The sequence below is a fragment of the Vidua chalybeata genome, chromosome 13 (assembly GCF_026979565.1).
Source record: "Vidua chalybeata isolate OUT-0048 chromosome 13, bVidCha1 merged haplotype, whole genome shotgun sequence".
Classification (NCBI taxonomy): domain Eukaryota; kingdom Metazoa; phylum Chordata; class Aves; order Passeriformes; family Viduidae; genus Vidua; species Vidua chalybeata.
In genome coordinates, this window is record NC_071542.1 from 19497193 (window position 1) to 19523482 (window position 26290).

Here is a 26290-nt window from a genome sequence, read left to right on the forward strand (position 1 = left end):
CTGGGCTCCCTGTCCCCAAAAAGGGACACTCCCTGTGGCATTCATGCACGGCTTCCCTTTTATTCATGCAATTTCCCTTTTACTTATTCAGTATTTCCCTTTTATTCATGCAATTTCCCTTTTACTTATTCAGTATTTCCCTTTTATTCATGCAATTTCCCTTTTACTTATTCAGTATTTCCCTTTTATTCATGCAATTTCCCTTTTACTTATGCAATTTTCCTTTTACTTATTCAGTATTTCCCTTTTATTCATGCAATTTCCCTTTTACTTATGCAATTTTCCTTTTACTTATTCAGTATTTCCCTTTTATTCATGCAATTTCCCTTTTATTCATGCAATTTCCCTTTTACTTATTCAGTATTTCCCTTTTATTTATGCAGTATTTCCCTTTTACTTTTGCAATTTCCCCTTTACTTATGCAATTTTCCTTTTACTTATTCAGTATTTCCCTTTTATTCATGCAATTTCCCTTTTATTTATGCTATTTCCCTTTTACTTATTCAGTATTTCCCTTTTATTCATGCAATTTCCCTTTTACTTATTCAGTATTTCCCTTTTATTTATGCACTATTTCCCTTTTACTTATGCAATTTTCCTTTTACTTATTCAGTATTTCCCTTTTATTCATGCAATTTCCCTTTTATTTATGCAATTTCCCTTTTATTTACTCAGTATTTCCCTTTTATTCGTGCAGTATTTCCCTATTACTTATGCAATTTCCCTTTTATTTACTCAGTATTTCCCTTTTACTTTTGCAATTTCCCTTTTACTTTTGCAATTTCCCTTTTACTTTTGCAATTTCCCTTTTACTTTTGCAATTTCCCTTTTACTTATGCAATTTCCCTTTTATTTATGCACTATTTCCCTTTTATTCATGCAATTTCCCTTTTACTTATTCAGTATTTCCCTTTTATTTATGCAGTATTTCCCTTTTACTTATTCAGTATTTCCCTTTTCCTTTTGCAATTTCCCTTTTACTTATGCAATTTCCCTTTTATTTACTCAGTATTTCCCTTTTATTTATGCAGTATTTCCCTTTTACTTATTCAGTATTTCCCTTTTATTTATGTAATTTCCCTTTTATTTACTCAGTATTTCCCTTTTATTCATGCAGTATTTCCCTATTACTTATGCAATTTCCCTTTTATTTATGCAATTTCCCTTTTATTTATTAAGTATTTCCCTTTTACTTATTCAGTATTTCCCTTTTACTTATGCAGTATTTCCCTTTTACTTATTCAGTATTTCCCTTTTACTTATGCAGTATTTCCCTTTTATTTATGCAGTATTTCCCTTTTATTTACTCAGTATTTCCCTTTTATTTATTCGGTATTTCCCTTTTATTCATGCAGTATTTACCAGAGGGGCTCACTGCTGTTACCCCTGCCGTGGTTTTTCCCCCTTGTTTGTTTTTCCCCATGTTTTCCCCCCATATTTACCCTTCATTTATTCAGTATTTACTTTTTGAAGGCTCTGTTGTTGCCCCAGGTTTGGGTTTTTCCCCCCAGGTTTGGGATTTTCCCCCCAGATTTGGGTTTTTACCCATGGTTTCTCCCCCAGTTGTTTTCCCCCAGGTTTCCCAGATGCTTTTCCCCATATTTTCTTTTATTTATTCAGTATTTCCCTTTTATTTATTCAGTATTTCCCTTTTATTTATTCAGTATTTCCCTTTTATTTATTCAGTATTTCCCTTTTATTTATTCAATATTTCCCTTTATTTATTCAGTATTTCCCTTTTATTTATTCAATATTTCCCTTTATTTATTCAGTATTTCCCTTTTATTTATTCAGTATTTACCTTTTGGAGGCTCTCTGCTGTTACCCCTGCCAAGGTTTCCCCCCAGGTTTGGGGTTTCCCCCCGCCCATGTTTTTCCCCCGTTTCTCCCCCGTTTCTCCCCCATTTCTCCCCCATTTCTCCCCCGTTTCTCCCCCGTTTCTCCCCCGTTTCTCCCCCGTTTCTCCCCCGTTTCTCCCCCGTTTCTCCCCCATTTCTCCCCCATTTCTCCCCCATTTCCCCCAAAGTGCCTCTGCCAAAATGACCAATTCCTGACGCAGCCAATTCCCTAAAAACCCCAAAATATTGGATTGCAAATATTCCTGTGAAATTCCAGGGGGGAAAAAAAAAAAAAAAAAAAAAAACCAAAACAACCCCAGCGTGTGAAAACACGGCGCCACGAGGTTGGAATCTGAATTACCAAAAAAAATCCCCTTGTTTGAGCCAAAGGTTCTCAGGATTGTGGCGTGTTTGGAGCAGAAATTAGAATTTCTATTACACCGTGTCAGGAAGCTCTTAGCATTTATAAATGCTCACTCCTGCAAGTTAAAAATCCTGGGCTGTAATTCCCACTCTGGGTCTCGCCAGGCACTTTTCAATCATTTCTCTCTGCTAATTTTGGTGTCACCCTCATTTCTTTTGAAAAGATTCATTTTGAGCAAATTTGTAAATGGCCCTGATGTGTTCTACAATTTAGTCAATTACTGTTTCAGCCTGCAAACCTCCTGGGAAACGGAACATACATGGCCTCAAGGTACGAATTTCAATAATTGTTTCAGCAAAGTTAGATGGATTTGTAATGCTGTGTTCCACTTATTGAAATGTCAAATAAAACTGCACTTTCTTGAGCTCTGACAAGCAGATTTTTTTTTTTATTATTATTATTATTCTGGATTTTTTTTTTTTTTTTCCTTTGGCGAGGGTGGGAGAAGGATTCATCTGCGAAATGTTGGCTGTGATATCTATATTTATAGATGTGGTTTTAATAAATAGTGGGTTTGCCTTTTTTGTTTTTCACCTCTGCTAATCATGTTCTTAAATTTTAGTAGTTCATTTATCAACTGCTGTCTGCCACTGCTTCAAAGCTTTTAAACCCCCACCTCACTGCTGCCATTTCAGTCATTTATCCCATCGTGGAATGGAATTATTTTAGATTTTTTTGATTCCTTACTGCTCCTGCAACCGCACGGAGAAGACCAGAAAGGCTTTGAGTGATTTTTTTGAGTGTTTAAAAGGAGAACAAATGGTGAATTTCTCGCCTTTCCCGGCGCGTTTATTTAAGCCCCGAGCGCGCCGCGGCCCCGGGATTGCGTCGCCCGCTAACCTACATCCATGCCTAGCAACCAGCTAATTAACCTTGCCAGCGAAATGAGGAATCCGTGGCAAATTACAGGTTAATTAGCAGGGTGTCCTCTGAGCAGGGCTCTGATCAGGCTCCTCTCCCTGCCCGCAGGTGAACACGCGGGCGGGAGCCGCCGGCAGCGGCGCCTCGGCCGCCTCCGAGGCCCTGCCCAGCAATAGGTAAGAGCCTCTTCCTCCTTTCCTTCCCCAAATTCCCCCTTTTTGAACCCAAAACGGAGCCCCGGGCGTGCCTGGGTCCAGGAGAGCCGGGCTGGAGTGGGTTCTGTGGTGGGGAGGTGGAATTGTGGTGGGAGGGTTGGTGGAATTCTGATGGGAAGGTTGTTGGGGGTTGTGGTGGGAAGCTGGAGTTGTGGGTGGGAGGGTGGTTGGAATTTTGGTGGGAAGGTGGTTGGAATTTTGGTGGGAAGGTGGTTGGAATTTTTGTGGGAAGGTTGGAATTTTGGTGGGAGGGTGGTTGGAGTTGTGGTGGGAGGGTTGTTGAAATTTTGGTGGGAAGGTGGTTGGAATTTTTGTGGGAAGGTTGTTGGAATTTCGGTGGGAGGGTGGTTGGAGTTGTGGTGGGAGGGTTGTTGGAATTTTGGTGGGAAGGTGGTTGGAATTTTTGTGGGAAGGTTGTTGGAATTTCGGTGGGAGGGTGGTTGGAGTTGTGGTGGGAAGGTGGAATTTTGGTGGGAGGGAGGTTGGAATTTTAGTGGGAGGGTGGTTGGAATTTTGGTGGGAGGGTTGTTGGAATTGTGGTAAGGTGGAGTTGTGGTGGGAGGGTTGGTGGAGTTGTGTTGGGGAGGTGGTTGGAATTTTGGTGGGAAGGTGGTTGGAGTTGTGGTAAGGTGGAATTTTGGTGGGAAGGTGGTTGGAGTTGTGGTAAGGTGGAATTTTGGTGGGAGGGTTGGTGGAGTTGTGGTGGGAGGCGTTGGGTTGGGGCTGCTGGGGCTGCTCCCCATGGGTTTGCTGCTGGAGAAATGAGGGATTGGTGGGAATTCCAGGGAGAAATTAGGGTTTGGTGGATGTTTCAGGGAGAAATGAGGGGTTGGTGAGAATTCCAGGGGGAAACGGGTGTTCTATGCAGCCCAAGAAGAAATCAGGGTTTGCTGCTGGAGAAATGAGGGATTGGTGGGAATTCCAGGGAAAAACGAGGGTTTGATGGGAGTTTCAGGGAGAAATGAGGGTTTGCTGCTGGAGAAATTGGAGTTTGCTGGGTGTTTCAGAGAGAAATTAGAGTTTGCTTCTGGAGCAATAAGGATTTGCTGGGTGTTTCAAGAGGAAATCAGGGTTTGCTGCTGCAGAAAGGAGGGATTGGTGGGAATTCCAGGGAAAAATGAGGGTTTGATGGGTGTTTCAGGGAGAAATGAGGGTTTGCTGCTGGAGAAATGAGGGTTTGCTGTGGGTTTCAGGAAAAAATCAGGGTTTGCTGGGGGTTTCAGGAAAAAAATAGGGTTTGCTGTAGAGAAATGAGGGTTTGCAGGGGGTTTCAGGGAGAAATCAGGGTTTGCTGCTGCAGAAATGAGGGATTGGTGGGAATTCCAGGGAAAAATGAGGGTTTGATGGGAGTTTCAAGGACAAATTAGGGTTTGATGAGTGTTTCAGGGAGAAATGATGGTTTGCTGGGGGTTTCAGGAAAAAATCAGGGTTTGCTGTAGAGAAATGAGGGTTTGCAGGGGGTTTCAGGGAGAAATGAGGGTTTGCTGCTGCAGAAATGAGGGATTGGTGGGAATTCCAGGGAAAAACGAGGGTTTGCTGGGGGTTTCAGGAAGAAATGAGTGTTTGCTGCTGCAGAAATGAGGGATTGGTGGGAATTCCAGGGAAAAACGAGAGTTTGCTGGGGGTTTCAAGAAGAAATTAGGGTTTCCTGGGGGTTTCAGGTGGCTCTGTCCTCCAGGATCTCTGAGCTCCTTTGGCTGCCCCAGTCAGGGTCTGAGTGTTCAGCTCTGTGTTCATTCCAGGATTCCTTGATTTCAAACTTTGATGCCCCATTCATAGGTTTGTACCAATAAACAGCCTAAATAATAAACTTATTTAGGTTTATTCGTGTGGGGTAGGATTTTTTTTTTAAAAATCTTTCCAGCTTAAGTGCCTGTTTCCTCCAGTTCCAGCAAAGTTTTGGAGTCCATCCCCCTTATCTTGATTTTTACATTCCAACTTTAATTTAAAAACTCATATTAAGGCCTTAAAATGCAAGAGAACTCCTTCTCTTTTTTTTTTTTTTTTTTTTTTTTCCCTAGAGATTTTTTTTTCAAATGCTGGAGGATAAACTCATTTTTATTACATGAATTGCTACAGGAAGTCATGGTAAAAAACTACCAAAAAACCTTAAAAAGAAACAAGGAGGGTCTGGCTCCATCCTCTTCCTCCAAGAGCATATCTGAGCCATGGGAATAGAATTCTCTGGAGGCTCCTTTCAACCTAAATTATTGTTATAAGCACCCAATATTCCATTTATCCATGCACCAGCATCCTGTTCCCTTTTCTCCCTGAGAAAAAGAAAAAAAAGGAATGTTGTGAAGATGAAAAAGGTGAATTACCACAGATGGAAACCACTGGAAACCCCATCCAGAAAAAAAAAAAAAAAAACAAAAAACCAGTAAACCCAGTTTGCTTCTCCCTTTGGTGGCTCTGTAATTGTGGAGATTAAAAAAAAAAAAAAAAAAAAAACAATTAAAAAATCCCATCCTGGCAAAGTTTGCCCCATCGCTGGGGGAAGGATCCCATCCCAAAACTCTTAAATGAAAAGGAGATAAATGTGAATATCCGTGTGCTCTGCAGTCCCCCCAGGCTGAGCTAAATAAAGCTGATTTTTCTGTCACTGCTGCGTGCTTGCCTTTCAGTCCCTCCTGTACTTTGAGCTCCTTCTTCAAGCGCGTCGAAAATGAAGCTTCTAGAAGATTCTTGTCACCTTATCTGGTGGTTAATTGCCATTCCTCTTCCAAAACCTTCTGCACCGGGAGTTTTGTTTTTGAAGTAATTGAAAGTCTCTCTCTTTGTTTCATGTTCACAAATTGTTAGTCATGAAAGATGACAAGATCAACTTATGTTTCCTTGGAAAACTTAATTTTTCTTTAAAGCAGTCGTGGGAACAAGAGGCCTATTAAAGAACAAAGCCACCAAATATGAAATCTGTGTTTTCACTGTTCCTGTTAATAATGATCTGTGATCAAGACACGTGCACAGCCCTTTCAAGAATATATTATTTTGTACTTTTTTTTTTTTTTTTTTTTTTTTTTTAAACTCCAGTAATAAGAGCAGAACGTCCCTTTGAGATAAAGTTTTGCAGACGTTGCTGCCCTGGCAGTTTGTTGTGTTGAAGCTCCGAGGAACAGAGTTTGTCAGGAAAAGGAGGGGGGAAAAAAAAAAAACAGGATTTTGTGAGTTTCTGAAGGAGTTTTAGGGCATTAAAGGTTTCACCCTTTAACTCACCAAGCTCAGAGTTGGGGTTCGGTGAAGTTTTCTTGGAAGAAAACTTCCAAGCAAGTTTGGAAGTCTTCCACTTTAATTTGGAAGAAATTAAACTGAGTTTTGTTGGTTGGGTTTGGGAGTGGATTCTCCTGGAAAAGGCAAGGGAAGAAATGAAAGTGAGTTTTGTTGTTTTGGTTTGGGAGTGGATTCTCCTGGAAAAGCAAGGGAAGAAATGAAAGTGAGTTTGGTTCTGTTGGTTTGGGAGTGGATTCTCCTGGAAAAGGCAAGGGAAGAAATGAAAGTGAGTTTGGTTGGTTTGGTTTGGGAGTGGATTCTCCTGGAAAAGCAAGGGAAGAAATGAAAGTGAGTTTGGTTTTGTTGGTTTGGGAGTGGATTCTCCTGGAAAAGCCAAGGGAGGAAATTAAACTGAGTTTGGTTGGTTGGGTTTGGGAGTGGATTCTCCTGGAAAAGCCAGGGGAATTCAGCAAACTGCCCTGGAATGGGTGCCATGGGCTGCCCTCGGGGATTTGGGCACGGCCTGAGCTCCTAAATCAGGAATTGTGCTCCGGGCTGGGCTCCCGGAGGAGGTGACATCCCTGGAGCTGGGAGCCACAGCCGTTCCTGGAATCCTCCCTGGGGGCTCCAGAAGCAGATGTGGCACGTGAGAACTGGCAGCGAGCCTCGTCCTGCTGTGACTTTTTGAAACACCCGACACGTGAGATGTCGGGTGTGAATTTATTTTAAATTTCCCTCTCGGAGCTGCTGAGCAATAGGTTGTGTCTCACCAGGTTGTGCACTTGGGTGTCTAAACCAGCTGTGAGGTGAAAAATACGTTGGGTTTTAAAATTTTATCTTATTTTATCTTATTTCTTTTATTTATTCTATTATTTTTTTTATTTTATTTTATTTTATTATTTTATTTTATTTATTATTTATTATTTTATTTTATTTATTTTTAAATTTAATTTTTTTATTTTATTTATTTTATTTCATTATTTTATTTTATTTTATCTTATTTTATTTTATTTATTATTTTATTTATTTTTTTATTTATTCTTTTAATTTTATATATTTTTATTTTATTTATTATTTTATTTTATTATATTTATTCTTTTAATTTTATATATATATTTTTTATTTATTATTTTATTTTATTTTATTTATTATTTAATTTAATTTAATTTTATTATTTTATTTAATTTTATATTTAATTTTATTTATTTTTTATTTTATTATATTTATTCTTTTATTTAATTTTAGATATTATTTTATTTATTTTATTATTTTATTTTATTTACTTTCTTTATTTTAATTTTACTGTTCACTGCCTGTTGATTCCTGCTGCCTGCTCTCCCCACACTTCCCCCTCCCAGTTTAATCTCAGATTACAGAACCACAAACTCCCCTCGTTCCTCAGCTGGACAGAAACAGCCCCAGCTGTTACAAATAATCCCTCCTAATTTGCTTTTTCTCCTCTCCAGCTTGAAGAAATCCTCGGCAGAGCTGAGGAAGATCCTCGCCAACGGCCAGGTGGGTGCTCTGGGCGGGCACATCTCGCCCTGGCAGGTTTGGGGAGCCCTGCGTGGTGCCCCCAGCTGGAATTTGGGGATTTTAACCCAAAATCGGGGGTCGTGGGAGCATTCCGGGTCCAGATTTGCTGCTACTGGCAGGGAAATTCCCTGCCCACTTCCCAAGGTTTGCTTCGGCTGCAAATGGATGGAGGAGTTTGGGATAAGGGAGGCAGGAGCTGTCAGCCTCCGGTCAGAGCTGGGAACGAGCTCACACTCCTGGGGGTTGTGGGGACTTTTTATTTATTTACTCCGTTATGACTTGGGGTTTTATTTACTTCATGTATAAGTTGAATTTTTATTTACTTCGTGTATTAGCTGGGTTTTTATTTACTCCATTATGACTTGGGGTTTTATTTACTCCATTATGACTTGGGGTTTTATTTACTCCATTTCTGTATAAGTTGAATTTTTATTTACTTCATGTATTAGCTGGGTTTTTATTTACTTCATGTATGAGCTGGGTTTTTATTTACTTCATGTATGAGCTGGGTTTTTATTTACTTCATGTATGAGCTGGGTTTTTATTTACTCCATTATGACTTGGGTTTTTATTTACTTCATGTATGAGCTGGGTTTTTATTTACTTCCATTATGAGTTGGGTTTTTATTTACTTCATGTATAAGTTGAATTTTTATTTACTTCCTGTATTAGCTGGGTTTTTATTTACTTCCTTTATGAGTTGGGTTTTTATTCATTTATTAGTTGAATTTTTATTTACTTCGATTATGAGTTGGGTTTTTATTTACTTTCTGTATTAGTTGAATTTTTATTTACTTCGTGTATTAGCTGGGTTTTTATTTACTTTGATTATGAGTTGGGTTTTTATTTACTTCCATTATGAGTTGGGTTTTTATTTACTTCCATTATGAGTTGGGTTTTTATTTACTTCCGTTATGAGTTGGGTTTTTATTCATTTATTAGTTGAATTTTTATTTACTTCATTTATTAGTTGAATTTTTATTTACTTTCTGTATAAGTTGAATTTTTACTTACTTAGTTTATAAGTTGAATTTTTATTTACTTAGATTATACGTTGAATTTTTATTTACTTTCTGTATAAGTTGAATTTTTATTTACTTAGTTTATAAGTTGAATTTTTATTTACTTTCTGTATTAGTTGAATTTTTATTTACTTCATTTATTAGTTGAATTTTTATTTACTTCGTGTATTAGTTAGATACTTATTTACTTCATTTATTAGTTGAATTTTTATTCACTTTCTGTATAAGTTGAATTTTTATTTACTTCGATTATTAGTTGAATTTTTATTTACTTCATTTATTAGTTGGATTTTTATTTACTTTGATTATTAGTTGAATTTTTATTTACTTTCTGTATTAGTTGAATTTTTCTTTACTTCGATTATTAGTTGAATTTTTCTTTACTTCGATTATTAGTTGAATTTGTATTTACTTAGTTTATTAGTCGGTTTATTAATTGGTTAACAAGCTGCTGAAATTCCTTTTATTGGCCACTGTCATATCCCACTATGTTTATTAATAAAGATATCCCATTATATTTATTAATAAAGATATCCCATTATATTTATTAATAAAGATATCCCATTATATTTATTAATAAACATATCCCATTATATTTATTAATAAACACAGCCCATTATATTTATTAATAAACACAGCCCATTATATTTATTAATAAACATATCCCATTATATTTATTAATAAACACAGCCCATTATATTTATTAATAAACATATCCCATTATATTTATTAATAAACACAGCCCATTATATTTATTAATAAACATATCCCATTATATTTATTAATAAAGATATCCCATTATATTTATTAATAAACATATCCCATTATATTTATTAAATGTCTCTGTTTCTGGGGAATTTTTGCATTTTCTCACGGATTCCTGTGGGATAAAATTCTTCTTCTTGCAGGTGTAACCTGGTTTTTTTGGGTTTTTTGTTTTTTTTTTCACAAGAATAAGTTGTTTAATCTGATTTTCACCCTTGGAGTTCATTTCTCATGGGAGCTCATGGTAGCTTAGCTGGGAGAGAAACCAGGCAGATTTCACAATTGATTGCAAAAATAAATGGCATTTTGTAAGGTTTTAGAAGGTAAAATAAGGATTTTGTAAGGTTTTAAAAGGTAAAATAAGGATTTTGTAAGGTTTTATAAGGTAAAATATGTATTTAGTAAGGTTTTATAAAGTAAAATAGGTATTTTTGTAAGGTTTTATAAGGTTAAATTAGTATTTTGTAAGGTTTTATAATTTAAACTAAGTATTTTGTAAGGTTATATAAGGTAAAACAAGTATTTTGTAAGGTTTTACAAAATAAAACAAGGATTTTGTAAGGTTTTATAAGGTAAAATAAGTATTTTATATGGTTTTATAAGGTAAAATAAGTATTTTGTATGGTTTTATAAGGTAAAACAGGTATTTTGTAAGGTTTTATAAGGTAAAACAAGGATTTTGTAAGGTTTTATAAAATAAAATAAGGATTTTGTAAGGTTTTACAAGGTAAAATAAGTATTTTGTAAGGTTTTACACGGTAAAATAAGTATTTAGTAAGGTTTTATAAGGTAAAATAAGTATTTTATATGGTTTTGTAAGGTAAAACAAGGATTTTGTAAGGTTTTATAAGGTAAAATAGGTATTTTTGTAAGGTTTTATAAGGTTAAATAAGTATTTTGTAAGGTTTTATAATTTAAACTAAGTATTTTGTAAGGTTATATAAGGTAAAACAAGTATTTTGTAAGGTTTTATAAGGTAAAATACGTATTTAGTAAGGTTTTATAAAATAAAATAAGTATTTTATAAGGTTTTATAAGGTAAAATAAGTATTTTATATGGTTTTATAAGGTAAAACAAGGATTTTGTAAGGTTTTACAAAATAAAACAAGGATTTTGTAAGGTTTTATAAGGTAAAACAAGGATTTTGTAAGGTTTTATAAAATAAAATAAGGATTTAGTAAGGTTTTTTCTGGGCAGCAAGTGAGCTCAGTGGGGTTTGGGCAGGAGGTGCTGGAGGATTTTGGCTCTGGAGCCACCTCAGGGATGGGGAATCCACAAGTCCCAGGCAGCCCCAGGGATAGGTTGGAATATAGAAATATATTTTATATAAATAAATATAAAATAGAAAAACAAACATTATTTCTATTTATTATTCAATTCTATAAATTGATTTTAATACAGAAATCTATTTTATATAAATAAATATAAAATAGAAAAACAAACATTATTTCGATTTATTATTTAATTATATAAATTGATTTTAATATATATATATTTATATAAATAAATATAAATTATGAAACGCATATTTCTATTATTTAATTCTATAAATTCATTTTCATATAGAAATATATTTAATATAAATAAATATAAAATATGAAAAGCATATTTCTATGTATTATTTAATTATCTAAATATATTTTAATATATATCTTATATAAATAAATATAAACTATGAAAAGCATATTTCTATTTATTTTTTATTATATAAATTGATTTTAATATAGAAATATATTTTATATAAATAAATATAAAAATATGAAAGGCATATTTCTATTATTTAATTATCTAAAATTATTCTAATATATAAATAAATTCCATATAAAATAAATATAAAATATAAAGCAACCATATTATTTCTATTTATTATTTAATTATATAAGTACGTTTTAATATATAAATATATTTTATATGAATAAATATATAAAATTATAATGCATATATTAAAAATATTATATTTTATATTTATAAATATATATTCTATAAAAATAGATAAATATATATTATATATTTATATAAGTATATATTATGTATTTACATAAGTATATATTATGTATTTATATGAATATATATTAGATTTTTATATAAATATATGTGTTATATATTTATAACATTTGTAAATATCATTATTCTAGGAATATTTTATATTTATAAAAATAAATGAATAGATATATGTTTATATAAATAAATATAAATATTAAAACAAAGAGCTAAATATATCTCTTCTATATTTATAAAACAAATCTATTATAATAGACAAATATATTTATATGAAAATATAAAAATAAAAGAAATATAAACATACATTTATTTTATGTTTATAAAAACAAATATATTTTCATATATATTTATATAAAATATAAATATAAAATTAACATGAATATAAATTTAGGTTTGTGTTAAGTTTGCTTTATGTTCATTTTGTTTGTTTTTATTTATTTTATATTTACAAACAGAAATATATAATATAAATATTAAAATATATTGATTTTCTATGTATATAACCAAACAAATATATATTAAAAAATCCTAAATTACATTTAATTTATATTTATCAAACCAAACAAGCATCTTTGAATCCAGAGCTGGGTTTGTCCCAGCTTTGGCAGCCCTGGGGGAGGAGCTGAACTTCCCTTCCCTTCCCTTCCCTTCCCTTCCCTTCCCTTCCCTTCCCTGAACTTCCCTTCCCTTCCCTTCCCTTCCCTTCCCTTCCCTTCCCTTCCCTTCCCTTCCCTTCCCTTCCCTTCCCTTCCTTCCCTTCCCTTCCCTTCCCTTCCCTGAACTTCCCTGAACTTCCCTTCCCTGAACTTCCCTTCCCTTCCCTTCCCTTCCCTTCCCTTCCCTTCCCTTCCCTTCCCTTCCCTTCCCTTCCCTTCCCTTCCCTTCCCTTCCCTTCCCTTCCCTTCCCTTCCCTTCCCTTCCCTTCCCTTCCCTTCCCTTCCCTTCCCTTCCCTTCCCTTCCCTTCCCTTCCCTTCCCTTCCCTGAACTTCCCTTCCCTTCCCTTCCCTGAACTTCCCTTCCCTGAACTTCCCTGAACTTCCCTTCCCTGAACTTCCCTGAACTTCCCTGAACTTCCCTTCCCTGAACTTCCCTGAACTTCCCTTCCCTTCCCCTCCTAAATGAGATTTTCCCATATCAAAAAATGAGAATATTTTTTTTTCCCCTCCCAAAGTGAGGTTTTTTTTTTCCTTACCAAAAATGATGTATTTTTCCTCTCCCAAAATGAGATTTTTTTTTCCCTGCCAAAAATGAGATTTTTTTTCTCCCCTTCCCAAAATGAGATTTTTTTCCTCCTCCCAAAATATTTTTTTTCCTCCTCCCAAAATGAGATTTTTTCCCCCCTCCTAAAATGAGATTTTCCCCTAGCAAAAATGAGATTATTTTTTCCCCACCAAAAATCAGACTTTTTTTTTCCTGCCAAAATGAGATTTTTTTCCCCTCCCAAAATAATTTTTTTTCCCCACCAAAAATCAGATTTTTTTCCGCTGCCAAAAATGAGATATTTTTCCCTCCTTCCCAAAATGAGATTTTTTTTTTTTTTTCCTCGCCAAAAATGAGATTTTCCCCTGCCAAAAATGAGATTTTCCCCTGCCAAAAATGAGATTTTCCCCTGCCAAAAATGAGATTTTCCCTGGGATCCGGCTGGAAATGAGGATTTTAGGCTGAGTTCAGTCTTCTCCAATTCCTGCTAGCTGATTTTTTTTAAAAATATTTCAGAATTCCCAGGTAAATAAAGTATTTCTCTTGAGGTTCTGGGAGTAGCAGGACTTGGAAATGGAGGTGGTGTTTACTCTGATATTTCTGATTTATTTTGGAGCAAAATGTGAGTGGAATCTCCCTGTGAATTTGGCATTTTATTTGTTCTGAATGCGGAACAAATTCTAAATACAGAATAAATTTGTTCTAAATGCAGGTTGGTGTGCCCTGCAGGAGATTCACGGATTTGTTCCCTGGGGTTTAGAATTTCAAAACAAAACCTCTTCTTACGATATTAAAAATGTTACTTAAACTCACTGGGAAAAAAAAAGAAAAGAAAATAAGGATTAAGTGCCTCTTAGGATATTAAAAATGTTACTTAAACCCACTGAAAAGTAGAAGAAAATGAGGATTAAGTGCCTCTTCTTATGATATTAAAAATGTAAATTAAACCCACTAAAAATAAAGAAAATAAGAATTGGGTACTTCCCATATTGGAATTGTTACTTAAACCCACTAAAAAGAAAATAAGAATGAGGTTTTACATTTACACCCAATTAAAAAAAAAAAAAAAAAAAAAAAAAAAAAGAAAATAAAGGATTAAGTGCCTCTTCTTCTGATATGAAAAAATCCCACTGAAAAGAAATGAATAATTCCAATTTAATTCTGCTTTTCAGTCAGCCTGGTGGGAGTTGTTCTGCTTTTTGTTGAGAGGAAACGATTTTGGTTGCATTCTGCAAAATTTGGGTCAAACTCCACATCTGGCGATGGGTTTTGGGTGAAACTCCAAACTTTTTTGTTCTTTTTGGGGGGGATTAAGTGGCACTTAACCATTACTTAAGTCTGGCCTGGGTCATTATTTTTGATTATTTTTTGGCACTTCCTGCTCCGAGCCGTTCCCAATGATCCTCCCCCAGTAGTTTCCATTTAGCTTTAATAAGGAATTCATATTAATCATTAAAAGGAGGGGACGTGATTCTTCAAGATAATCAAATATTGACAGGTTAGAAATAGCTTTCTGCCTGGCCTCATTGATAGAGGTGATGTGACATAAATATTTATTTCTTTTCTGTCACTCAGGGTAAATGCCACCAATTGATTCTGCATTGATAGAGTGTCACCAGTTCATCAGGAGCAAAGTGGGATTTACTAAATCTCCTCAAGTGGCTGCTCCTGGGCCCAGCCAGGGTGAAGTGGGCAGCTGGATTTTAATAATTCAAAAAAACCCACCCTGATTTCACCAGGGTTAATTGGGAATTTGGATTTTAATAATTCACCAAAAACCCACCCTCGTTTCACCAGCATTAATTGGGAATTTGGATTTTAATAATTCACTAAAAACCCACCCTGATTTCACCAGGGTTAATTGGGAATTTGGATTTTAATAATTCAAAAAAACCCACCCTGATTTCACCAGGGTTAATTGGGAATTTGGATTTTAATAATTCAAAAAAACCCACCCTGATTTCACCAGGGTTAATTGGGAATTTGGATTTTAATAATTCACCAAAAACCCACCCTGATTTCACCAGGATTAATTGGGAATTTGGAATTAATAATTCACAAAAAACCCACCCTCGTTTCACCAGCATTAATTGGGAATTTGGAATTAATAATTCACCAAAAACCCACCCTCGTTTCACCAGGATTAATTGGGAATTTGGATTTTAATAATTCACCAAAAACCCACCCTGATTTCACCAGGATTAATTGGGAATTTGGATTTTAATAATTCACTAAAAACCCACCCTGATTTCACCAGGAATAATTGGGAATTTGGATTTTAATAATTCAAAAAAACCCACCCTGATTTCACCAGCATTAATTGGGAATTTGGATTTTAATAATTCAAAAAACCCCACCCTCGTTTCACCAGCATTAATTGGGAATTTGGATTTTAATAATTCACCAAAAACCCACCCTCGTTTCACCAGGATTAATTGGGAATTTGGATTTCAATAATTCACCAAAAACCCACCCTCGTTTCAGCAGGATTAATTGGAAATTTGGATTTTAATAATTCACCAAAAACCCACCCTCGTTTCACCAGGATCAATTGGGAATTTGGATTTCAATAATTAAAAAAACCCCACCCTGATTTCACCAGGAATAATTGGGAATTTGGCTATATATTTACAAAAATCCCACCCTGATTTCATCAGGATCAATTGGGAATTTGGATTTTAATAATTCACAAAAAACCCACCCTCATTTCACCAGGATTAATGGGGAATTTGGCTCTTAATAATTTACAAAATTTACAAAAATCCCACCTTGATTTCTTCAGGATTAATTAGGAATTTGGTTCTTAAAAGTTGAAAAATCCCACCCTGATTTCACCAGGATTAATTGGGAATTTGGCTCTTAATAATTTACAGAATTTACAAAAAACCCACCCTGATTTCATCGGGATTAATTGGGAATTTGGCTCTTAAAAGTTGAAAAAACCCCACCCTGATTTAGCTGGGATTAATTGAGAATTTGGCTATATATTTACAAAAAGCCCACCCTGATTTCACCAGGATTAATGGGGAATTTGGATTTTAATAATTCACCAAAAACCCACCCTGATTTCATCAGGATTAACTGGGAATTTGGATTTTAATAATTCACAAAAAGCCCACTGATTTCACCAGGATTAATTGGGAATTTGGCTATTTATTTACAAAAATCCCACCCTGATTTCACCAGGATTAATGGGGAATTTGGATTTTAATAATTCACAACCCCCCCCCCCCCAGATTTCACTGGGATTAATTGGGAATTTGGCTATTTATTTCCAAAAACCCCACCCAGATTTCACTGGGATTAATTGGGAATTTGGCTATTTATTTCCAAACCCCCCCCAGATTTCACTGGGATTAATTGGGAATTTGGCTATTTATTTCTAAATCCCCCCCCAGATTTCACCTGGATTAATTGGGAATTTGGCTATTTATTTCCCAAAACCCCACCCAGATTTCACCGGGATTAATTGGGAATTTGGCTATTTATTTCCCAAAACCCGCCCTGCTTTCCCCCCCCAGCCAGGGCTGCTTTGTTTGCTGCTCCCTGCTTGGTTTTCCATGAATTCCTGAATTTCCCAGCCCATCCAAGCTGGGGCTGCAGCTTCAATACCCACAGGAAAACCTTTTATGGTGGAGAGTCCAGTTTTCCCAGCGGAGTAAATAAATCACCCCCTGCTTTTTGGCACCTTGATTTGAGCCAGTAAATCCCATTTTTGTCTCCCCTTCCCTTGCAGATCCTGCCTCCACCCCTGCTCTCCTGGTTTTCCCTGGAATTCTGGTGGCCCTTTGGAGCCTCAGAGGATGGAGCTGCTCTGTCCCTGTCTTTTAGGGAGGGGTGTGGAGAAAATATTCCCTTTTCCCAGTGGGCAGGAGAGCAGGGAATGCGCTTGGTGGCTCCAGTTCTGCTCAATTTTGTTTTTAATGACTTGAGTAACCTCCAAAAAAAAAAAAAAAAAAAAAAAAAAAAAAAAAAAAAAAAAAAAAAATATCTTCTCTTTCCCCCCACCAAGACGCAGAAATACAAATTTATTGTTGGTTTTGTGGGTTTGCTGGATTTCCTTCAGAGGGATTGGTTCAGGAGGACATTTTTTGGGAATGCAGGAGGTGTTTACTCCAAAGAGCAAAACTCCCTAAAATTCCCGAGTCTGCAGCCTGAGAGAAATTATTTTTATTTTAGGGATCCACCGTAGACTCTTGACATATTTTAAATCCCGTTCATGAGAGATTGTTCCTCATGAGGGACAACTTCCCCCCTTTTTGTTTGCATTTTCTCATGAATGCAATGAGCAGAGGAGCTTTCAGGAATGGAATAAATGTTGATTTTCATCACAAACCTTGGTGTTGGAGTGGGCCCTCCTGAGGAACCTGGCCCAAGTTTAATTACAAATAAATAATAAAATCATCACCTTCCCTTTTGAGTTGTCTCAGCTCAGGTTTTCCCATCCCTGTGTAGCAGTTCCAATGAGAAAACACGTTTTTTTGCTCAGGTAGTGAAAGGAAAAACCATCAATTTTGGATTAATCATTTCTTGTCCTTGCAACTTCTTTCAAATCAATAAAATATTTCATTTTCTGGTCATTAGAAATGCTGAGTATTGACTCTTTGGGACATTTGAGCTTGTTATCATCACTTGTGTTAATACACAAAAATGACATCTTTAAGCAGCCAGGCCAAGTCATGTGAAATATTTAACTTGGTGTCCCATAAAATACAAGTAATTACTGAAAATGAGTTAATGTTTCCTAGGAAAATATCTTTTCAAAGCAGGATTTGCCCAAACGTTTTCTACTTAAAGTGATCAGGCAACGGGGGAATCTTCCTGGGAAAGAAAATTCCTTTTAACCCAGAATTAATTCTGTTCCAAATGTTTATTTTAAAGTATAAGCGTGCATTGCAAAAATGCCTTTTAATGGGATTTTTTTAGTTTGTGCAAAATCAGAATATCTGCTTGTCCGGGAGAAGGTTGAGCTGTGGTTTTACATTTCAGGTGCTTCTCAGGGGATGTGCTAAGCTGTTGTAAAACCCACGTAAAGCAAGGTGCCCAAATTCAGGAATCTGTGCCGAATTCCTGAGGCTCCGAGTGCTCCCAGCGAGCCGAGGGAACCGAGGCAAAGATTTCGTTGTGTGTTTCAAGGAGAATCCCTTCGACTGGGACTCCAGACTGATTTTTTTTCCCTTTAGGTGAAAAATTGAGCCGTGCCAGAGCTGCTGCTCAACGAGGCTCAGCCGTGCTGATTCCAGGATAAATCCTAAACTTTTCCAGCTGCCAGGGCTGTTCCCGTTCACCTCCAACTTTGGCTCTGCTGCTGCGCTGCTCTGGAGCCCCTTTTCCTCTCAGCAGCAGTGCCCTGACCCTCTTGAGCTATATTATATCATTCCATTTTGACACCTTTTATCAAACTTTAATGAAATGACCCAGGCAAACAAATTGTCATTAAACTTTCCATCACTTTGTCCCTTGGTATCGTCTTTTATAAATTGGACAGCAAATGTTGTATTGATCTTCTCGTTCTTGCAGCTGAACTTGAAATGACCCAGACTGCTTGTTGTTTATGGCCTGGAGTTGCTTTTCCTTGACATTTCCATCCCCAGCATGACATCTCTTTTGTTTTTCTTTCTTTCTTGTGGAGATGAATGAACAAGACATTCGATACCGAGACATCCTCGGCCACGGCAACGGCGGCACCGTCTACAAGTGAGTGGTGGTGGGGGGGGGGATTTTTCACCTGAAATCTGTCCAGAAATTCAAATTTCACAGCGCTTTTGTCCTTTCCATTGCTGTGGTGTAGGCGGGCCCTCGCTGCTGTGCAGGAAGAAAAATCTTAATGTAAAGTTTTGAAGCATTCTAGGGCGTTTAATTCTGGTTTTTTTTTTTTTTTTTTTTTTAACGCGGTTTTGGATCTTTTCTGGGAGCGGGTTGAGGGTTCCCAAGTGGGATTTGGGATGTCCTGGATTGGCCTCCAGGCTCTGGAATTCCTGCTGGCTCACCTGGGGTGACAGCAGTGGGGTGTGGTGGCACCAGTGCCCTGCCCCTCCAGGACCCCTCACCCCCTTCTGCTGCCTCTCCCTCCCTCCCAGCCTGATCAGCTCCCCCAAATTTCGGTGCAGAAGCTCCAGCCCTGCAGCCAGGATTCATCTGAGCACTGTAAAAATTAAAGTAGCACAGATAAGACTTCCCTGTTGAGGAAACTCCTGCTTCTGCATCGTGCAAAGTTTAAACTGCAGAATGTAATATCTGGGACTTAATAGTCTGCAGTGGGGTATGAAAAATATTCCTGTGGGAATTAAGAAATCCATACTTTGGCAGAAAGCCCTGAGGGAGTAATAAAGGTTTCCTCCAGAGAGCTGTTTACCATATACAGTAACCCAGCATCCCATTAGGGTTTTGTTTATACCTTAGACATTTTCACTTTGATATTAACATATTTTTTCTCCCCCCCCCCCTTCTAAAATGTTTTAAAAGCCACGGTGCATTTAGTTTAGTTTCTAATTGGCTGCCAGCATTGCAAAACAGCTCCTGGCTGAAGGTTTGATGGAAATGGACTTCCAGAGCCTCCAAGGAGGAAATGCAGCCTTGGGATGGACTCTTAAAATCAGGTTGGCCTCGAGGGTGGAAGGTGCTTCAGAAATCTTTTCTTGGAGAAGGATGTTCCTAGGACTTGAGGAAATGGTGTTATTTTCTGATTTTATTAGAGATATGAGAGAGAATGTTGAGCTTTAGAGCTCAGACTTGGTGGTGTTGGGTGAAGAGGCAGAGAACATTCATCAGGGAATTGGGATGAAAGCTGGGTGCTCCTGTGTGGCACCATCCTGTGCTTCTGGGGGTGTGGAATTGGGGTAAAAGCCCTGTGTGGCACCATCCTGTGCTTCTGAGGGTGTGGAATTGGGGTAAAATCCCTGTGTGGCACCATCCTGTGCTTCTGAGGGTGTGGAATTGGGGTAAAATCCCTGTGTGACACCATCCTGTGCTTCTGAGGGTGTGGAATTGGGGTAAAAGCCCTGTGTGGCACCATCCTGTGCTTCTGAGGGTGTGGAATTGGGATAAAATCCCTGTGTGACACCATCCTGTGCTTCTGAGGGTGTGGAATTGGGATAAAATCCCTGTGTGGCACCATCCTGTGCTTCTGAGGGTGTGGAATTGGGGTAAAAGCCCTGTGTGACACCATCCTGTGCTTCTGAGGGTGTGGAATTGGGGTAAAAGCCCTGTGTGGCACCATCCTGTGCTTCTGAGGGTGTGGAATTGGGGTAAAATCCCTGTGTGACACCATCCTGTGCTTCTGAGGGTGTGGAATTGGGGTAAAAGCCCTGTGTGGCACCATCCTGTGCTTCTGAGGGTGTGGAATTGGGGTAAAATCCCTGTGTGACACCATCCTGTGCTTCTGAGGGTGTGGAATTGGGGTAAAAGCCCTGTGTGGAACCATCCTGTGCTTCTGAGGGTGTGGAATTGGGGTTTCTCCAGGACAGGAGTCACTCCAGCCTTTTCCAGGGAATGGGCACTGCTTTGTGTGTGGATATTTTACAGATTGTCATGGAATCCTCCAGTGGTTTGGGCTGGAAGGGAGCTCAGTTTCTCTCATCCCACTCCTGCCATGGCAGGGACACTTTCTGCTGTCCCAGGCTGCTCCAAACCCCTCCACGCTGGCCTTGGACATTCCAGGGATCCAGGGCAGCCACAGCTGCTCTGGGAATTCCAGCCCAGCCAAGAATTCCTTCCAATATCCATCTAAATCTGCACTTCTCTACTCTGAGGCCACTCCCTGTGTCCTGTCCCTCCATCCATAGTCCCAAGTCCCTCTCCAGCTCTCCTGGAGCCCCTTGAGGCCCTGGAAGGTTCTCCAAGCTCTCCCTGGATCCTTCCCTTCTCCAGGGGAACATCCCCAGCTCTCCCAGCCTGGCTCCAGCCCTGTGCCCAACCTTGGAGCAATCCCCCCCTTCCCAAAGAGTTCCCAATCCTCCCTCTCTGGCAGAGCACCCGTGCCCCAGCAGGAGGTGAGGGATTCAGGCTGGGATCCTCCCCGCTGGCTGCCCAGGCCCAGGGATATTTTTTTTCCCCAGTAAATCAATGCCCATTTGTCAGGTGGGATGGATTGCAGAGGTTGGGCAGTTTTCCCTCTCCAGCCTGGGGCTGTTGGCTCGGGGAGGAGAGGCCGTGTGGGGATCGATCTGCAGCTCAGCACCCAGCCTGTCTACGCCCTTCCTTTTATCTTTTTTGTTACCTTTACCTTGTATTTTTATTTATTTTCTCATTTCCCCCTCTCTTCCCAGCTCTTTTTCCTGCCTCCGTCGTGGCAGTGAAATATTCCCAGCGTTCAGGGGGCACGACTGCGTGGCAGGAGGCTGAGCAAAAAAATCCCTTTTTTTTTTTTTTTCCCATGGAAAAACTCTTCTGTTGGAATAGTTTATTGAGATTGAAGTATTGATCACCCCTCCTGCTCCCCCCTGGCTGGAGGTGGCGTTGTTCTCTTTGGAAGCCTGTGTTTAGTTAGGAAACATGGGGTTTTTTTAGTCAGAAAATGGATTTCATTTATTTGGGTTCTTTACAGCTGCGAGTGGTTTATGGCTTGGAGAAGAGGTATCTTAGCTTTATTTTTATGACAGTATAATTATACTTTAGAAATACACTTGATTACTGTGTGGAGCAAAATTGTTCCACTATATTGGCTCGGCCAATATTGCTATACAAACAACTTTTCAGTCAATTGAGCCTGGTAAAAAATCAATACTTTATAGCAATATTTCTAGGGAGAACTTGCTGAATCTAAATGTTTTTCCTGTTCTAAAAAGAAGGGATTTTATAGTTCTTTGACATCTTATTCTGCCCCTACCTTTTGATCCGCTGTTTGCTTAATTAAGGAACGATAAAAATTCTCGTGTTAGATATGGCAAAACCAGTTAATTAGCTTTGCTTTTTTGGTTGCTTGCATGTTCAGAAATATGTGAGAAAACAGAAAACAAGCCCAAAGTGGCTATTGAACATTGCAGCAGAAAGCAGGAGTTCTTCCAGTGCTGCTCAGCGGGCAGAGTGAGCCCTGTTTTGGGTGAAGATTGTTGAGAAAAGGGTAAAATCTGCTCTAGCAAAGCACCTGGGTGTGCTGCTCTCCTGTGCTGTAGGTACTTGAGTCATCTGTTTAAGTACTTCAGTCCAATTTGATGCAGTTTTTGAAACTCAGCTGCCCATTTTATGGTGGTGGGGTGGAGGATGCACGATTTGAGCTCTTCCCAAACATCTCTGTGCCAGGACATCTCTGGATTTGCTTAAATTGCCTTTTTTTTATTTTTTTTTATTTTTTTTTTTTTTTTGGAACAAATCATTCAGTGGTCAGCCCAAAAGACATTTACAGGATCTGCTTTGTGCTGCATCTTTGGGCTCCATCAGTGCCTGCAGAGACTTCTCTGAGGAGATCTTTCCTTAGGTGAAGGATTTCCTTTGGAATGACTGGATGTGCTTTGCCAGCCAGTCCCAGGAGCAGCTTCAGTAAATTATTCAGACCTCAGATCCTTAGTTTTGTGTATTTTGAACCTAAATATTACAGAGTACAAGTGTTTATCTCTGGCAAGTAATTCCTCTGTCAGGTCTTCCTCACACGATGTGTCTAAAGCATCACTATTTCCTTTATGCAGAAGCAAAACGAAGGTTTTATTCTTAGTTTAATTCTTATTTCATGTTTTTTAGTTTTTGTTTTTCAAGGAGAAAGGGGGAAGTGAGATGTCCTAAACTCTGTTTAGGGCAGGGCACAGCCTCCTGGGATTTATTTTACAGTGAGGTTTTGTAACTCCGTGGGTTCTGTTGGAGTCTCCAGCAGCAGGAGCATAAAGGAAAAATAACCATAAAGCCCCAATGATGCCCTAATTAATTTGGGAGTTGCCAGGATCTGGGAGAGAGGGAAGGAATGGGAACATCAGTTCCCATCTTAGCAAAATGCTGTGAGAGCAGAAGGCTTCACTTGGAAGTTGAGTAATTGGGAGAGAAGTGGCTGTGGCTGATGTCCCACGCCGAAAAATTGGATAGCCTGGAAAGCAGGGAGACATGAGGGAGCTTAATTTGTCTGAGCAATTTCCTGGAGCAATTCTGCAGTCTGGTGGAACGTTCCAGCATCTGCCCTTCCCCTCATTCCCTCTCTCAGCCAAGCTTGGGGTGCCCCATCAGCACACACAGGAATGGAAAGTGTGGGAGAGAGCTGGGATTGCTCCACAGCCTGGAACCCACCCGGGACAAAGCTGGGGATCCTCTGGCACTGCTGGGGCAGCTCTGGCAGCCCTGGAGCAGGTGATGCCTCAGGTTTGGATTTTCTATTTTTCACATTCTCTGCTGCTTTAGTGTGAGGGTCTGGGCTCCATATTATGGGATGGAGAGCTCTCTGCACAGAGCAGGGAGACAAAACAATTCCTGCTCCAGCTGGGCACCAAGGACAAATGATCCAAAGCTCAGGCCCAGGAGCACAAACAGCGTGGGCTGGAGAGAGAAAAACAAGCAGGATGGGAGTGCCTGGGCTAAAGCTGGAATGGGACAATGAACTGCAAGGTGCAAATGGAGCAGAGCTGATCCCAGTGAGAGCCCCCAGGAGCGCTCGTGCATTTTGGGACCATTTTGGTTCATCCTGGGGCAGCCCTGGCTGGGCTCTGGTGCTGCCCAAGGTGGATCCATGGAGGAGATCCTTGGAATGAATCCCTGCTTTATTCTGTGACTCTGCCCAGCCTCTGTTCTAGGCCAGCCTTCCCAAGGCATCCCAGGCAGCTGGAGGAGCTGGGCTGTGTTTGTGGGAGGGGGTGAGCGCTGAGCTCCCTGCCCTGAGGAGCTTTGGCTGAGCAAGGCTGGATTCTCCTGGGTTATCCCAGAGCTGCAGGACAGGGCTGCTGTCAGGAAGGAGCTCTGGGCTCCCAGTTTGTTCTTTCCAGCACCTGAGGTGTTGTGGGAATCCAGCCCAAATCTTAGCAGGGCTGTTCCTCTCCTCTGCTCATTTGTTGCTGGTTTTCCATATGAATGTCACAGAATCCTGGAATGGTTTGGGTTGGAAGAGACCTTAAATCCCATCCCATTCCATCTCCTGTCATGACAGGGACACCTCCCACTGTCCCAGGCTGCTCCAAAACCCATCCAGCCTGGCCTTGGGCACTGCCAGGGATCCGGGGGCAGCCACAGCTGCTCTGGGAATTCCAGCCCAGCCAGGAATTCCTTCCCAATCTCCCACCCATCCCTGCCCTCTGGCAGTGGGAGCCATCCCCTGTGTCCTGTCCCTCCCTGCCTTGTCCCCAGTCCCTCTCCAGCTCTCCTGGAGCCCCTTTAGGTCCCGGAAGGTTCTCCAAGGTCTCCCTGGACCCTTCTCTTCTCCAGCACAGGTGTAACGCAAGAACTGTCATTCACCTCTTTTTGAAACACTTTAACTCACAGATTATTTTGGCCCTGTGGCAGAGGGTGGATGGAGGCAGAGATGGAATCACTTCCCAAGGCAGCCCAGCAGTGCCAGAAGCAGGAGTGGAGCTGCAGATTCCCAGCCTGGGGGGCTGACCCAGCTTCACTGGTGGGTGACTCCCAGGGAAGGTTCTCCCGACCTTTTCCCCCACGGTTCTTGTCCCATCCTGGTGCTCAGGGAGGGACCACAGGCGGGTTCAGTGACTTGTTTGGCATCAAGACACGTCTTTGACCCTTGGAGGTCTCCAGGTTGCATCTCCCTTAATTCCTGTGCAGGCGTTTCCCTTGATCTCCTTTCCTGTGCATTCGTTTTCTGCTTCCCTCGTTTGCTTTTCTTTTCAGTCCCACTGAAGGTGTTGGAGCAGTGCCTGGCTGAGTTAGGATTTTGTCTGATTCCCAGTGGGTTTTGTCTGATTCCAGTGGGGTTTAAGGACTGACCAGTGCTTGCTGGTCACTCTCTGCCTGTGACCCCGGCGGGCGCTCGGCCGCCCCATAAAATCTCTTCTGCACAAAAGTGCATAAAATGAAGATAAAGTACCTCCTTGGAGCCTGACAAAAGCCATTCCTCTGCAGAATGGGAGCTGCAGTGAAAGTAAATAAATGAATGGACAGCAATCACAGCCTAGTTGATGAAACTGTTCAATTAAAGCACAGGCATTTACATGGTGTAATTTCCCTAAATTGCCAATGAGCCCCTTTAGACACAACCAGTGTTCAAATTGATTTCAGCATTGATTTTGGCTGAAGCTGATAAATTTCTGCTTGTTAGTTAAAGTAATTTTGCAGAAGACTTTGTAGTGCAGTATTGAAGTGTTCATTTAGCTGATGGTTAAAAGAGGAGTTATTTACAGAGGGTTCTACTGTTGGGCTGAGATGGGACAATTCCCCGGTCATCTTTTTACTTTTAATTTTTAAGCTTCAGTATCCAATCAATACGTTATTGAAACTGATTAAAATGTATCCAGCCAGCTGCCTATGGCTGTTTAATTAGAAACTGGATGATTCTTAAATTAAAGTTGTTTTGTTTGTGGTGGATGTCCATAGCTGGGAAGATGGAGCGAGTGGAAAATGGGAGTTTGTGCTTGCTAGCAGTGAGTGAGCTGGGGTGAGAGCCCAGGGCCTGGAATTCCTTCCCAATATCCCATCCCTCCCTGCCCTCTGGCAGTGGGAGCCATTCCCTGTGTCCTGTCCCTCCATCCCTTGTCCCCAGCCCCTCTCCAGCTCTCCTGGAGCCCCTTCAGGTGTTGGGAAGGGCTCTGAGCTCTCCCTGATCCTTCCCTTCTCCAGGGGAACAGCCCCTCACGATGGCACCTCAGTTCTGCCACCAGACGAGGTGCTGCAGGGTTTGGCTCGCACTCCCCTGCTCCCTGTTTCTGTCCTAAAGCTGTGCTGGGTTCACTCCGGGCTTTGTGCCACGTGGGATGACCCACGTCAGTCAGAGCTCAGGGCTGCTCCACTGCCTCTTCTCCTTGCACCAGTTTAACTCCAGCAGGTGAAGCCATCCCTGTGCCTGGGGCTGCTCTGGGTGGCACTGGTGGCACTGGGTGGCCTGCTGTGGGTGCTGGTGGCACTGGGTGACCTGGTGTGGGTGGCCTGCTGTGGGCACTGGTGGCACTGGTGGCACTGGGTGACTTGGTGTGGGTGTCCTGCTGTGGGTGCTGGTGGCACTGGTGGCACTGGTGGCACTGGTGGCACTGGTGGGTGTCCTGCTGTGGGTGCCCGTGGCACTGGTGGCACAGGTGGCACTGGTGGGTGTCCTGCTGTGGGTGCCCGTGGCACTGGTGGCACTGGTTCTGGTGTCCTGCTG

The 26290-nt window shown here is 39.9% G+C and overlaps 1 protein-coding gene across 3 annotated transcripts in view; it reads left to right on the forward strand.

Moving 5' to 3' along the window:
- Positions 1 to 26290, forward strand: part of MAP2K5 (mitogen-activated protein kinase kinase 5) — a 153232-nt gene that overhangs the window by 24630 nt on the left and 102312 nt on the right. For all 3 annotated transcript variants that reach the window (XM_053954859.1, XM_053954860.1, XM_053954863.1), the window contains exons 5-8: positions 2492 to 2532; positions 3232 to 3299; positions 8012 to 8060; positions 18704 to 18768. In XM_053954859.1, coding sequence (XP_053810834.1) covers positions 2492 to 2532; positions 3232 to 3299; positions 8012 to 8060; positions 18704 to 18768 — 223 coding nt within the window. The remainder of the gene's footprint in view (positions 1 to 2491; positions 2533 to 3231; positions 3300 to 8011; positions 8061 to 18703; positions 18769 to 26290) is intronic.